This window comes from Aulonocara stuartgranti (genome assembly GCF_965226115.1).
Source record: "Aulonocara stuartgranti genome assembly, chromosome: 6".
In the NCBI taxonomy this organism is placed as follows: domain Eukaryota; kingdom Metazoa; phylum Chordata; class Actinopteri; order Cichliformes; family Cichlidae; genus Aulonocara; species Aulonocara stuartgranti.
The window spans coordinates 16,514,098-16,530,233 of NC_138944.1; the positions used below are offsets into that span (position 1 = coordinate 16,514,098).

Consider the following 16,136-nt stretch of genomic DNA (forward strand, 5'->3'; position numbering starts at 1 on the left):
GGTCACTCCTTAGGCAGTGCATGTTATGCTGCAATGAAGGTGCAGGTTTTCTGCCAGAAGCAGTCAGGAGCAGTGTGGAGTATCTGGGGGTGTAGCACTGATTTTTGCATGCCACTGTCCACTGTACTGTGATACTGAGGGAGCAGTGCAGTAGTCTCTGTGTACATGCAACTCTAGCAACTGTTGCTAATGAAAGCAGACAGAGAGAGACACTCTGGGGAGTTTATTCCCTACTTCCAGCACGAAGGGAAAGTACTATACCAACAGTATTGAAACATGTATCGAAATACGCTTAATGTCATTCACCTGCAGCAGTAAATTAGGTAGTCTGCCCTGCTGGAATTAGTCAACATAAGCAAAACATTATAAGTTGAACTGCCGATGGGAAAACAGTGTTAAAGATTTGCTTGGTTCCTTTTTACTTTTAACTTAAAAAAAAAAACAAAACTTCAATTCATTTGAACTGTATTTATGTGTGGAAAGTGGTTAGCCCACTGTCACTGTTAATGTAACAGTTGTAGTATAAAAATAACCTAAATGTATTAAATATGCAGAAAGTGTGGGATAAATATTGGTATATGTCCTATTGTCATTAAAACATTTCTGAATTAAATTAGCTCGGTCTTGTGACGTTTACCTTAGTCCCAAAATGCAAAAGGATTCAAAATGAGAAATTTCATCTCACAGAGGCTCAGACTCAATGAATTGTATTACTTCTTTTGCCTTTTTGGCAGCATTGCAGGCAGGAAACACATTACCCATGTTGGCTCTGGATCTAACCAGGCTTTAGGCTGTTGGCATCTAGACACTGTTTTGATTAGAGTGTATTGTAACAATGCCGGGAGGACAAATCTTGGCAGTAACTCCATCTGCAGCCCCTTATCACTAAAGGGGCAGGATCATTTATTTGAAAGGAAACCCAAGTTGCTTATCCTTAGTTGACCCTTTGCAGACAAAACATGAACACCAGTGTAAGTTACTATCATTAGCCTTGTTTCCACTGCAGGGCCAAGTGTAAATATACTGTATCCACCATGCATTTTTCTGTACAGTGGTAAAATAGTTTATTTTCCTTGTCAGATATTTTGTTGTGGCCCTGGTGAAGCCCCCTGTAGTTGGACTTGTGTGTTGCTTCTGTTGTCAGTCCTCTCCCCCTGTCATTGACCCTATCCCAGGCTTTAGTGTGGTAGTTACTGAGCCTGTGATTATGAGGCTTTTCAAACAACTGGCACAGTCGCGATAGATAACGCGCTTAACACCGCCGCAGGGTGCTCCTCAAGTAAGGGTACATTGACAGTAGAATCAGCTGGATTGAATAGGGGGCTGCCAAAAGCCATTAACCTCTTCCTCTGCTCACTGTATTGCTATTTTAATGTCAAGGGGGGCAGGATCTAGATTTACCAAGCAATGGTGTTTGGTTTAGCCATTGTACCAAATGAGTAGTGTTTATGTGGGCACACCCCTAAGGGGGGAGTGTGTCTGTACTTTGTGTTTGCAGTTGTAATAACAGAGCACCAGAAAGTCATAAATGGTTACAGTGTCCTTCGATGGATGTAAACTAGAAAACAAAGCTTTTTAGGTTACATCCATCCATCGTGTAGACCAGGCTTTACTGTTGTTTTGGTATAAGATGGTGATCTCATGTTATGATAGATGTGATCTCCACGTCTTACACTCTCATACCCATATCTGGCATTTCTTGTGAATTTGCAAAAATTGAAGATGCACTCTAAATAGGCATGGATGAAATTAGTTTAAGTTGTGAGTAAAAGGTGGCAGTTTAAGGAATCTTCTTGTGATTAGTAGCCACACATACAAACTAAAGGGAGGTGGATGTGTAATTGTCCTCCTTATCTAACTTCTGTGCCAATTGAGGGGGCAGGGGCTTTAGGGGCCCACCAAGGGTAAGCTAGGACTGGGTGGAAGCAGGGGGATGGGGGAAGCGAAGCTGAAACCCATCGAGCTGCTGCCTGAGAGTCTTGGCAGGGATCCAGGGGAATGTTCAATGTGCCGAGGTTTGGTTGAGGCCCCGGTCCCTCCCTCTACTTCATGTTAGCTAATTGGAGAGACGTGGACAGAAGGAGATTGGCATCAGATAGAAACTGACAGAGAATATGCAGGACAAGCAACCATATAATATTCCCATTTCCTGCTCAAAATCAACAGACATCCTTACTCATTATGTAACAGGACTTGGTCCCTACAGCACTAACAAAGCTTTCAGTTATGGCAGTGTAAATCGCACTAGCATGCACTAGCTCTCCCTTCACTGGGGTCATGGCTTTGGTTGATAATCCACGTCAATTCTTACCCCTGAACACAAACTTGAATACAATCAATGAACTTTATCCGTCTGCTTTTACTTTTATTGATGTATGGATGTAAAGTGGTTTTCACAGCTCAATTTGCACTTCAATACATGACAAATTATAACAATAGGAAATAAAAATAAATCATGTTTGTTGGTGGCAAATCAGGTCACCTTACAACACAAAAACAACAAGAACAGTATTAAAAGGTAGGAAGAATAAAAACATATAAAACAAGATAATAGCTGATATGCAAATTAGCATAGTACAGTAGGCACAAACCATTGAAGGCAGCAGGAATGTCATTTTGCAAGTATTTTTCATATTTAAATATCTTTATTAGTAGTTTTCTCAGTTTTTTCTCAACCAATAGCTGCAAGACATTTCTGAGGATTGTTATTGGCCACATAGACCTAGGGTGGGTATTTATTCTTATTAGATCAGTTAAGCCAATTTTTACTTTAAATTTAAAAAAAAAAAAAGGTCTAATGTTTCATTTCACTTTGATAGATGTAGGCTTTTTTTGTGTCAGAATATCTGTATCTCATCTGCTGTCCAAACAGAAGGAGCTGTTGTGGCTTTTTCTGCCATTCTTTTCCTCTAGGCATTGTTCCTGCATCTCTTTGCAGGCTTGCTTCTCACTTTCAGAGACTGACTGATTGCTTATACTGCTGGCAGTCAGTAAATTGCTGATGGGACATTGTGTATGCCCGTGTGCTTAAATATCAATCTTTTCTGAGTAGAACTTTGTCTTTTCAGCCTTGGGTGTGTGATCATTTGGTGGAAAGTAGGGAAATTTTGGTTAGTCCTCACTTCCTGATATACCTTCAAAGGACTCTTTGATGGTTAAGTCTCAGTTTATGACTCAGGTTAGAATAACATTTAGGTGTGGGTAAGGTAGCCAGATGTACTAGCTGACAGAGACAAGTGCCACTGGCAATGGTAGAATTGCTGGTACGCCGACAGTGCAGTCAAGCTATAGAAAGCACTCAAAAATAAACACATACACCAACACATTCAGCTTGACAGCTTCTTCTTGAATTCACTAAGCTTTAGCAGTGGCGATGGCAAGGACCAGGCTTTGCTTAGTCTTGTGTATTGTGCTGTTTTTCAGTTTAATGAGCTGCCACTGTGTTAAAGTTTCATATCTGCTTGGCAGAGGCAGCAGCCAAGACTGTGAGAGAGAATTTTCTGGAAGCAAACCTCAAAGCTGTTATTTATAGTACAACTGACTCCTAATATGTGGTTGTTTGACATTTCTTCCTCCCCAGTATTCCCCCCGCCGAACCAAAACACTGCTCTCCAGGGGCCATCTCTTCTTTACAGGTTTTACCAACATACAATATGTATTCCACAATTCACTGAGCAAGCCTAGTCTAATAGCAATAAAGTGCACTGTATGTTTTCATAGACCATTTTGACCACCGGCTGTAAGCAAAGCCGACATGCACTGTATGCACAGGATGCTTACAAACCGAGCACTCACTGAGACTGAAGGATAGAAAACACAAGAAGATTGTTATTAGCACTTACCAACCGTGGAATTTACAGGCTTGTTTTCCCCAAGCTGTTCAGGTTGAGAAAACACAAATGCACTCCCACACACATTTGTGGAGATTAGTTGGGGTGTGTTGCAGTATTAGCAGGTATTGAGGAATTATTCCCCAGGTAAAGGCTGCCTAAAATGTTCCATGTAATAAGGCTCTGGAGAGTCTCATAGCTTCCATAATACGACAGGAATGGGTGGTTTTCTGAATGGCAGCGGTGGCAGATTTACCACAATCTGTGGTCATGAGTCTTGACTCTGTTATTCTCCCCCTGCCCCAAGAGAGGAAACTCCTCTTCCTACTCTTGTGTTTGTGGTGTTGTCTGTAGCCATTCCAAACATGATTCTCCATGTTTTGATTGCTCTTCTTTTTCTTTTGAAGTCCTGTGTCTCCCTTTCATTGTAACGCAGAGAATAACATTAGCACAGTTATCCTCCATTTTTCCCATTCTCTACCAGCCTTGCATTATCTTTTGCCCTCAACCTTATTTTTGCTGTCTGGTTCTTTTGACACTAGTGATCAAGGTGTACGAATATTTCAGCCCCCCCCCCCCTCAAACTCCACCCCTGTCCTCCAGTCTCTCCTTGGTCTGCCAGCCTCAATAGAGCTTCATTCAGTTTTGTTTCCAACTCCTCTCCAGTGAGGATTCTTTTGGTCTTTGCCCTTTTCCAGCAGTATTTTTTCTTTCTCTGTGTGCCCTGTCTAGTTCTCTGGCGGCTGTCGTTCTTAATTGGTATTGCTCTGCGTCTGCTTTCATCCTCCGCCTGCTCCCTCCCTTTCCTCCATCCCTCCTCCCTCTTTTCTGCATCCCTGGCGGAAGAAGACAGGCATCAGACTGTCTGGTCCCGTGTGTGTGTCTGTGCTTTTATGCATGGTTGGTGTGTGTGTAGTGAGTTTCTAACCTCTTTCCTGTATAATAGCATGTTTCTTGTCATGTCTCCTCCTCTGTAACTTATCCCCACATATAGAGATATTAAGCAGTTGTATTTAGCATAGTAAGAAAGGGGGATCCTGCTTGGATATGAAATCATGAGTTTCCAGTGGTCAGTTTGGTCAGTAGTCAGTTATAATAGTTATAATACACAATTGAGCTCTGCAGTTACAACATGGAGACACATTAATTTTTATTTTTTTGTTGGGTTAAATGCACCTTTGCATTGATTTTTGTCTTTTTATCTGCAAATCTCCATATGTCATTTAACCATATCTTTTTAAGGGGAAGAATATGAGCTGATTGCTGGTTATTGGCTGTGGTGTTGCAAGTCCCTTTAATTTAAGAGAACCTTAAGTGACACACGCTGGCTTTGTAGGTCATTAATGTCAAAATGGGAAATGTTTCCCTAATTGCAGAGTCTTACTGCCAGAGGGGGTAAACCTGATGCTGGGGAGTGTGGCAGAGAGCGATACAGCCCAGAATCACTGCTGAAGAAGTGCTGCTGTCAGCAGTACTGAGAAAGGGGGAGAGAGGCAGGTAATGCAATATGTAGGGTCAACAAAGGTCAGGATGGAAGCTAACTTTGACGATGACTACATAAGCTCAAAAGTCAACTGCCCGCTCTCTGATTTCACATTCACATGCTGTTAGGACATTACCCTAAATGATATTACAGAGTGTGACACATAGGAAATCAGGATAATAACTTTGTTGTTTTAATACTTGGACCTGTTTTTGTCCAACCCTCATAGTGACAGCAATACTTGTAAACAGACACTAGTGCAATCTTTTGTGTATAAAGACTATCAGGAGGCGCTGTAGTAGAAGAGACTCTGTCACTAGCAAATGAAAGGAAAACAAAAATAGTTTCTGTCACCTAAAACTCCTTTGTCCATTTCTTTCCTCCAGTCACTCCAATTTGTTCCATCGGCAAAGCTTTTCATTCACTTTTTTCCTATTCCTATTCTAGATGTTTATAGCAGTGCAGCATTTTCTATTATTTTCTTGTTAGGTGGCCAGAAAGAGACTTAATACTATACTTAATAATGGTCTCAAATACGGAAGAGAATTAATAAAGAGTAAGATCACTTCACACTGTTGTCAAAATAGAATTTTTTTTGTTGCACATTTATTTGAAGTGGTTTCAGTGGTCATTTTTCACAGTATCGATGCAGCATTATCAACATCACGAAAAAGGAATAGAATATCATTAATCTATTGGTATTGTGTCAAATGTAGAAATCCCAGTATTGAAATTTCTAACTTTCCCACTCCTATCCACAGTGCACATATTCCATACCGTTATCTGTATGCACACTGGATCACACAATCACATCCACACATAATGGAACCCCTATTTATTCCCCGAGGGCAGCGTTCAGTGGGGCTGTTTGATATAACGATATATATCGGATGACAATATAAAAACATCTATCGTTTCATTTTATGCTATCGTTTGTTTCGTGGTGTGGCAAAATAAACTGTTTACGGTAATATTTTTTCATCGTTTTGATGGTCACTGTAGTGGCTATATTAATTTCTTAAAGTACTCTCTTTCTCTTATATGTAAATAACCACACTACTGACGGACAAGCGCCTGTTTTTATGCGTTGTCATTAGTAACAACGACGGTAACACCATCGCGTGTCCGCTTGTTTATGTTCCACATAAACCTTTCACAATAAAGCTCAAGATCCTGTTGAGACTTTTCAAAATAAACAGAATCACGTGAAAGAGCAGATTATTAACGGATTAGAAGTAAAAAAGAGCCGCCAGGTGCTAAAAAATAAACCTTAGACTCAAACGTTAGAACAGGCTTTTACCCGCAGCACGCCGTGTAATAAATACAAAGAAAACGGCGGCCGTTACAGCTTATGTCTAAAAATGTATAGTTTCACGCATTAGTTAAAACAGTCGACTCCAGGTAAAGGACGCGCAGCTGGAAACACTTCACGCAAGTCGAGCTGCCCGAGATTCACAGAATTTACAGAAAATGTTAGATTTTTGTGATTTATATCGTTATCAGGACGATAGAATTCTTATATCGGGATATGAGATTTTGGTCATATCCCACAGCCCTAGCGTTCAGTGAGCTGTTGAGATAGCACAATGAAAAATGGGATTGTGTTGAGTGTATGCGTGAATGTAAGGGAGAAAGGAAGAACAATGAAGCAGGAAAAGGAACAAGGAAGCTAAAATAATTTCCCCCAGGGATCAATAAAGTATTCTGATTCTGATTCTGAAAAAAAAAATACAGTTGGAGGAGCAGTAATGCAAGATCTGTATGTTTGCCCAAACCCCTTTATATGATTCCTCTTCCGTTGCTGCCATAGAGACATTACTGCACCATCAGACTGTCTCATTGAAGCCTCTCCTGTCTTTGTGATTGACAGCTCCCTCCCACTGCCAGTGGGCAACACAGTGGGAGACAGGCCTTCCATTAGTCTTCTGTTAGGAGAGTTATGATTCATTCATATATTCAGACTTTGATTCATATCCATGCTTGTGTAGGCACTTTTTATATTTAGTGTTTTGTTCAGTTGTGGTCGATAACACACATTTATCAACATTGGGATTTTAACTAATGATTTTTCATCATATTGATTATTATTGTGCTAATTGTTTCACTAAACCAGATATAATGTCAGTCTTATGTATGTATGTGAAAAAATGCTTTATTCCCTTCACTGAATATGACACATGCATTGATGTCCATTGCACTTGGTGAAGCCTAAAAGCATGCACACAGTCACTGCCTGTGTTCTAGCTCATGCCTTTAATAGTTTCCAGGAGCTGTCACTAAAGCTGAGCCAAAGCAAATGGAGACTGAAATGAAGTACTTAGTTTCCCCTGAGCCCTTAGGCTAGCTATCTAGCTAGTTTGGAACCACACTCCCACTAAAAGGAGATCTTCGTTAGAAGAACTCGTGCTTTATTTTGTCTGTTGGCCTTCATGTTTTATTCCTTTTGCTCCTTTAAATCCTTTCCTCTTTTTTCCCCTTGACTCGTTTGTTGTTTTTAAGCCTTCACACTCACTTCATCTCCCCCTCTGTCCCTTTCCTTTTTGTACTCGAGTAGTCCTCCTCTTTCACCTTCTACATTTTAGTTTCTGATCATTAGGGAAAGTGTTTATCACAAGTTCCTGGATTGATTTTTTTGTATGCAGTGATGCTTGTAGATGGAAATGTTGTTGTTTTTTTTTACGTTCTCTGAGTGCACTTTGGCCCTGACTTACAAATGGCTCATAAGGAAGGTACTACAAGTTAATGTGTGCTTTTGAACATGCTTGAAATCCCCTGAAATAAAAATAAAAAAAGTAACAGTAATATTGCATTACCATTTAAGTTCATTTAAAGTTTAAAAATGAACAAAACAAACAATTTACAGTGTGGGGCCAAGATGTTTCTGAATAACTCTTGATGTCCAAAGTCTACAATGCAGATCATACCAGTTATAATGTGTAGAAGTATTCCTTAATTGTGCTCTTCTTTTTTTCTTTTTTACTGATCATTCTTTCCCCTTCTTGTTGAACAGCTGAGAGAAGCTAGCAACAGAAGAAAGAGAACCATTTGATGGAAAAGAAAAAGAAAGAAAAAACAAGAAGAAAAGACCAAGAAGGAAATTGCTCAGAAAAAGGTGAATATAAAACCCCTATTAAGGGTTTGCAGACATGTGAGTGCTAATCAAGTGATGCTGACTTGTCCACCATTTTTGGACATGTGACAATCATTGTGATGGTCAAGTTAATAACCGGCAAGTCAGACAGGCCTTTGGACCAGTCAGTGACCCCCTGTCACTAGGGAAACATGTATTCCCCAACCTCTTGGTAAAAACCTCCTTGTGGTTGCTAGCATATTGCTGCAGTCTTGTTTTGAGTGGAAGTGGCAGCCTTGTAGCCTGACCAGCTACTCTCTGAGCTGTGCTGAAACCGTAAAAGTGTGATGCACAATGGAAATTTACAGTTTGCCCTCACAATAAAAGTTGCACACTTTGAAACATGTTGGCTGCAACGCCGAAGTACAGCTTTTACTGTGAAGATGAACCCTCTCCATTTCTGGTATATAAAGTACTTCCACTTCTAGCTGGCAAGTATTTGCAGACGAACATGAAAAACTCTAGGCAACCGTGGCCATCTGTGAGCAACCAAAGTACCACCTTAGTTATGACTGATTTCACCAAGCAACAGCCCAAACATCCAGCGACCTAACAAACAGTGATTGTATCATGTCCGATATGTCTCGCACAGTGTGCGCATGACGTCACGTGAGAAACCTCAGTGCTATCCATTACTCACACTTTTCTGTTATTAAAATAGATAGGATACTAGCCTTCACTTAAGTTGCCCCTGTGCATGGAGTGGTTTTATTGTAAGTGCTTAATGGTTGATTTGTTGAAATGTAGGCAGCAAATTTCCATTAAAGGACCAAATGACTACTTCTGTTCACTGATGTCTTGAAACGATAGGCTCACTTTATTCGGTAGCACTAGTCGTTTGATTTATTTGTGAACATCATACTTAAACTATTCATTTCCTAAATCAGTTTCTCTTCTCCTCTGCAGGCTGCTGATCAGAAACCCAAAGGTGAGTGTCATGAGCAGACAAACTACACCCTCTCATATACTTCATTTTCTAACACTACATTCCAGCCACTGATGTACATTAATCAGCTCTGATTAATACATAAAGGCACACACATTATTTATGCATTATACACACGTAGCATTTAGCATTCTTGTACACAGATGGACACACACATTTTGCACATGCATGCACAATTGTGCTGTTTGACTCGGCACACACACATGCAGACGCTCATTAGAGCAAATACAGGGGCGTTTTAATGCAGAGTGACGCTCAGTATGCCAGGAGCACCAGGCAGTGAGGCGTGAGGGGACCCAGACAGCTCACTGAGTGTGCTGTAGGTAAAGCGATGGGGGGATGGGCTATAGAAAGAAGGGAGAGGATGAGTGGGATAAAAGAAGCAAATGGTGTTCAGCTGAAATGCAAAACTAAAGGAACAGTGTCCTCATATCCCCTCTGCAATTTCTTAAGATGTTAAAATAGTTTCTCAGCGTTCTTGTTCCTGTAACAAGTTTGTAATTTGGATTGTTTAAGTAAGACATGTATAACGATCTGTACAGCCAATAGATTTGCATGCTTTTGTTTTATAAATAGATTTCTAAATAGAGTTCTACTTTAATGCAGTAGCTTACATCCACATGCATACCGGTATAAAATGAAATATGGAAGCGTTGTGTCCCAGCTGTCTGCATTAAAAGGAATGAACAATTGTTAGTTAAGAACATCTAAAATGCTCCATTGCCTCCATAATTTGCGATCTGCTTTCAAACCTGAATTTTCATACATCATGGACGAGGATAATTATCAAGCACACCCTCCCGCTTTGTTGTCACTTAGCAACACAGTGAGGTTATTCCTGTGTTGACACTTAAAAAAATGCTGTTAATGCTAAATACCTAAACTAAAGGTTTCTGTTAATGCATGGTAGTGTTGGATTGAAGATGGCAGAAGATTTCATCCTGTCTGGGTTTTTTTCTTAGTGTGTCTCTTAGCACCTGCACTTTGCCAGTTTGAGCAGCAGTTTGGCCATCTGGGTGAAACTGTGAGGCTTTAACAAAGGTCACCACAGCTTGCCTTGGACTCTGACCTGCCTATTTAATTACCCTCCCTGTGTTTCACTGCACTGTCTGTGAGTTTGACCTATTAACCAAGTTTCAAAGCTGCCTACAAAGCTGAATGCATCCAATTTCAATAAGCATTTAATGCCACTGTTCTTCTGCTTCAGTGAGAGATTAAAATATCAGACTCCTCTAGGGCTACAATTCAATTCAACATTTGTATGACTTCTGCTTGCATAGTACTCAGATGGGGGCTTGTCACAAATATTAACAAAGAACATCAGGAGTGAAGAGGCACATTTTATAGTGGGTTTTCTTTTTTGTACACAGGACATATTCACTGAGATCTTTTCCAGAAACAGTTTGTACTAATATACGTTACTTTCACACATGTATGCTGGCATTTACAACAGAAAATGTATGTTTTGGTCACTGATGACGCATTAAAGGCAAGCAGGACTGCTGCACGTTTATTTGTTTTCTCAAACTTTACCAATGATCCGCATAATGCATTAGACAAGGAGCATGGAAAAGATTATGTTGTTAGGCTGTAGCCGTCCACCTAACCACAGGATGTGGCCAACAATACGTGTCACATGCTGTTTTGTGTTGTGAAAGCCTGCATTGTTTCTTTGTGCATCTTCCTATTTGTCTTCAGAGATCTTGTATTTAAATATGAGGCAATACCTTTTGACCAGTAATGTGTTTTGGCCCTGCAAATCTGCAGCTGTTGCTATTTTTTTTTTTTTTTTTTTTTTAAAACCAAACCCTCCAATTTAGTGCACTGAAAGTAATTAGATGCATTATATACATGAGCAGAAATGTGCTATAGCCACCGGTGGTGCTCTGAAAAGCATGTTTTACAGCCATCTTCACTGTGCTGCTCAGTTCAGGAGCCCTTTTTACTAACTTGCTTTAAAATGTAGGCACTATATATAAAGCACATCCTGCTACACTGATGTTTCCATTGTTAGATTTGAAAGCCAGTGTGCCAAATAAATGTCTAAATAATGAAAAGCATAGCACAGTCTTCATATTTTCTTGCTGCGCTGTATGAACGGTGTATGTTGGATGTGTGATGCAGCAATTGAAATGCCAAGAAGGGAAGGGGGGAAAACTCTTTTTAGGAGAGAAACCCATGGATTAGGGCACAGTTACGAAGGGAAAAAAAGGGAGCGAGAGAGAAGAAATAGGAAGTGTAACGAGCTGTTTTGGTTCCACATAAAAGCAAAAATGAAGAAAGGAAAAGAGGAAGGGAAGTAATGAAGCAGCGAGCAGCAGACAAGTGCCAAAAATGACCGTCAAGAGTCAATGACGACACTAATATAGCAGAGGACTAATGACATGGAGATTTATTTTATGGTGTGTTTAATGAGAGATAGAGAGGGAAAAGGACATGGGATGAGAAACTGATTGCGTTTATGTAGTGGGTAGTCATGCAAACAGACAGATAAAGAAAGTAGGTGAAAGAAGACTAATCGAGAAATCAGGACTTCTGTGAGTTTGCTTATAACCTCCCATCTGCAATAGCTTTTAAAAGGAACGTGGCATCGACTAGAATGAGATGGGTTTTCATGCATGACACTAAATAATAGAGGTGTAAGTGTGTGTGTGTCTGCTCGCGTGTATGCACGCAAGACCGGGGAAATCGGTATGCGGTAGTGATTTGTGTCTTTCCATCCATATCAGTGCATTCTGTCTTCCTTATACACTTTCAGAAATTCATAGTCACATACACACTACCACTCCCCACCCTCTCTGCCTTTTGCTGCTTTCCTCTCTGCAGGCCTCCCTGGTCCCAGGCATTTCAATTTGTTTGCGGTAATCGATCTCGGCCTGGCGCGTTCATATGTATGAAAATGAGATAAAGCTTCGGCGCACTGGAATTAACTTCTCTGCCCCCTATTAGGCATGGAGCTTCACAGAATGCAAGGTTCCAGGAGGCAGTGTCCCATTGCCCCAACCCACCCCCACTCCCTCCTACACACACACACACACACACACGCACAGACAGGCTGGACCTCTGCCTATACAGAGCCTTTCCATCCTCCCCCCTCTTGGTCCCCCAGTACCTCGGAGACGCTGATTATTCACCCCCAGCACAAACGCACCTTCATCACAATCTTTGCTCCTGCTGCAATCACAATCAGTCGATTTGATTGCTACACATATCTACTAACCTTGACAAAAGCATGTGCACATACACAGAGACACAGGGTACGTAGTGAGTTTGATACCCACAGCCATCAAAACGTGCTCATTGCAGCGACTTGGAGCCTTTCAATATGTTTTCAGTGAAGGAAGCTTACATTGTTTAACTGCAAAACTGCCAAGATAATAATGTCCTTGCCAAGATTGCTCTTAGCATGCACAAACACATGTGCGGACATACAAATATGATTGAATTTGTAAGAAAACATGGCCCAAACAGGAAGTTAGACAAACGGAACTCAAAAATACAAAACAAAAAAAATTTAGAAAACTACATTTAGAAACAAAAAGCCACAAGGAACACCACGCTGTGTCTCTTACATTCCTACTCTCCGATAATCAGAAAATCTGCAGTCTCTGTTTCTCCTGCTTGTGTGCTTTTCCCTGATGAAAGGTTGGAAATTTAATGTGCTGTCTGTCAGTACCTCGTTCCTCACTCTCCTCTTTGACCATGCTGTTACTTCCGCCTGTTTCATTACCCTCTACGTGTCCCAGCGACCGCATCCGAGGAGAAACATATTTACACGGTGTCACCATGGTGGTAACAGCATTATGTTTTCAAAGTGGCAACAGACACACATAAACACAAGTGTGTCCTTTTAATACCGCATTGGATTCATTCGCAATTTCACATGCTATTAATTGCGTCAACACAGCTCAAATGGAATTTCATGAATTGCAATCTAATTAGAGGCTAATTTACTTTAACATTTGGGCTGCTTTTTTTCCGCTGTTAAACACATTTCTAAACACTGAATGAATTAATAGTGAATAGCTTGTGAATTACGTCCTGTGGATTTATGACTGCCAAGCATAATTGTTTTTCCTTTACCCCCTGTGTGCTCACCCCACATGAATGTCAAGTGTTAGGGGAAAGTGAGGGATGTAGGAATGGACCAAGGGAAGCGATAAAGGAAAACAAGGGGGACGCTCAGACTTAAACAATGCTCTCCTCCCTCCGTATTCATGTTGTATGATCACTCACAAGCTGCTGACAAGAGAGCCTCACATACCTCCCCCATCACCTTGTTCTCCCCCACCGGAGAGCTGCTTTATGTCAAATACCAGGCAGATTAATAGGATGTATCGAGAAGGATATGAATGACACTTAAGCCTGTTTTTGAAGCGCGAGGTCTATGCCAATTTGTTTGTTTAATGTTGTAAAACTGTCTGGTCTCCCCCTCATATGGCAGCTTGCTCCCCCAAAAAGGTGATCTTGTCCATATGGCAATTTATACTTGTAGCTGACTTACAGTTCAAGTTCAATGATGTCCATAATCACCGTGACCCATAGGTTTGGGAAGCCCAGTTTTAAGTCGGACTTAAAACTGACCTTCAGCAGCCAATACTTCATCCAAAGACTTTATGGGTGCCTCCCATGTATGCAGAATTAATAATTAAGGGTTCTGTACTTGATTGTTTAGATAGTTGGGCATAGACGTCTATGGGGATTGACTTGTTTTTCACCCATGTAAGTGGTCTTTTGTATAAAATGTAAGGCAATAATGTCTGGGACCTGTAGTCATAAAATACCTATGTATGAAAACATTCTTTTGTAGACCCCCAATGAGTTCTGCTCAGATTGTTAAACTGATACTCAAATTGAGCTCCCTTGACTCTAATAACACTAACATTATAACTGGGGCAGACTTTGTTCCTCATTTATGTAGCAGCCTTTAAAAGTTTACAAAGCTTGAATCACACTATGGAGCTATCAGAGCCAGAGGGATTCACAGCCGATCGTTGCACTCAGGCACTGACCTCGGAGAGAGGTGTAGTGCGATCTCATTAAGGCTTTTTACCTCGTTTGAAGTTGGCTGGTATTAGGGTTAAAAAGCAAAAAGGGGTTCTTGAGGCCACTCTGTCATAATACTAACAAGCAGGTGAGACACGGCTGAGATGAACCTGGCACAGCCAGAATATGGCGGCACTAATTATGGAGAGAGTGTAGAAGAGGCGTGGTGGGAGAAGGGGTCACAACAGGCACATGGAGGTGCATTAGGCAACTGTCAGTCTCTATAGTAGTGGTCCTTTTATAGGATGGGTGAGGGGTGAGAATTTTCTCTCTCTCTGTGTGTTTTTTTTTTTTTTCTTTTCTTATACAGACAGATGGGGCTCTCTATAGACACACCCACTTGACCATTTGAGTGCAAAATCGGACACACGCACATGCATTTGCCTGTAAGTGAAGAGTCATCTCATCGAAACAGCCAAACCTAATTTCTTTGTAGAACCAACGTCTCTTTGCAGAACATTGCCATCTGCTTTATACTCACAATGCTTGTTGATTATATTTAGACATTTATTACACTTGCTATAGAAAGTAACAAATTACAGCAACTGGCGTCTCCAGGTAAACAAGAATATTGTGCCAATTGTGAGAATTGTAGATGAAATGCACAGAGCAGTGTAATGAAAGGAGTCCTGATCAGATTTCTGGGGAGGGACTTGACTCTGATGTGGTGATTGTGGTGTTAGTGCCTCTGCTTACATATTGCCTGCAAATTTAGTCTGTGTTCCACTACTTTTGCTAGGGTATAGACATGCATTCTTTCTTTGCCTTGTTTACATATGCAAAGAGGAAGCACTGCAGCACACACAGTCGAACACAGTTTGTAAAAAGTTATTGTGTGTAATGCACTTTGTAACCTTCCAGGGGTTTTCTTTACCTTTTCTGCTTCTTGGATGTTGTTACATTGAGAAATTTGGCACCGTGTAGGGCATAGAAGCCTGTGCGTTGCGTCTGTCCCTCCCCCCTCTATAAACATGGCTGCATAATAAAGTGGCTCAGCAGACAATAGAAGAGATCTGTGAACCTGCACTGCCTGGCACTAAGCTCAAGGAGCAAATCAGTTCTTTATAATAGCAGATACCCTCTTTTTGTGCTTCATTCGTGGATTTTCAGTTCTATATGTGATTTTGTTATAAACTTCAGTTTGCGGCTGAAGTTTTTTTGCAGACTATTCTTAAGCCACTGATCCTTTTGATTGTGTAATTAACCATTTAGTGAAAAGAGTTGCTTTAATTAAAACTTTGGTGCGAGGTTGCAGAGAGTCCTTGAGCTGGAGGGTTTAATGGAATTTGCAGGGCACTTGATACAGATGCTTACTTAATTGGCTCTCATTTTCAGGTTCAGTTAGAGGCACTAAGGGCCAGACCACCACATCATAAAAGCCTAAATTTGGTTTTCACAGCACTAGTTGAAGTTTCAAATAGTTTTGTATTTACAATTGCTAGTAAAACAGTTATTTCCAATAGTCCATTTGTCTTTCCTTGCAGTTTTAAAAATTAGTTTCTTATCGAGATATTGTCGAAAAGTTGTAGTTTGATTTTAAATGCCCAGTAAATATGTCTTCAGATTCTTTTAAATCCTGCTTGTGAGTGAATATTTATAAAATGTTTTCTTTTGCTTTTTTGTTTTTTTAATCTGAGTTAGAATCTCTAAGAAAAGATACTGGACCTTTTAGAAGAGCTTAATAAACAGTGAATTATAAAT

At 40.6% G+C, this 16,136-nt stretch overlaps 1 protein-coding gene across 1 annotated transcript in view; it reads left to right on the top strand.

Moving 5' to 3' along the window:
- The first annotated feature begins 8,355 nt into the window (after positions 1-8,355).
- Positions 8,356-16,136, top strand: part of tnrc6c2 (trinucleotide repeat containing adaptor 6C2) — a 40,448-nt gene continuing 32,667 nt past the window's right edge. Inside the window, 3 exon segments of the mRNA XM_082535950.1 lie at positions 8,356-8,376; positions 8,378-8,425; positions 9,350-9,371. Of these exon segments, the coding sequence (XP_082392076.1) occupies positions 8,362-8,376; positions 8,378-8,425; positions 9,350-9,371 (85 nt within the window). The 5' untranslated portion in view covers positions 8,356-8,361.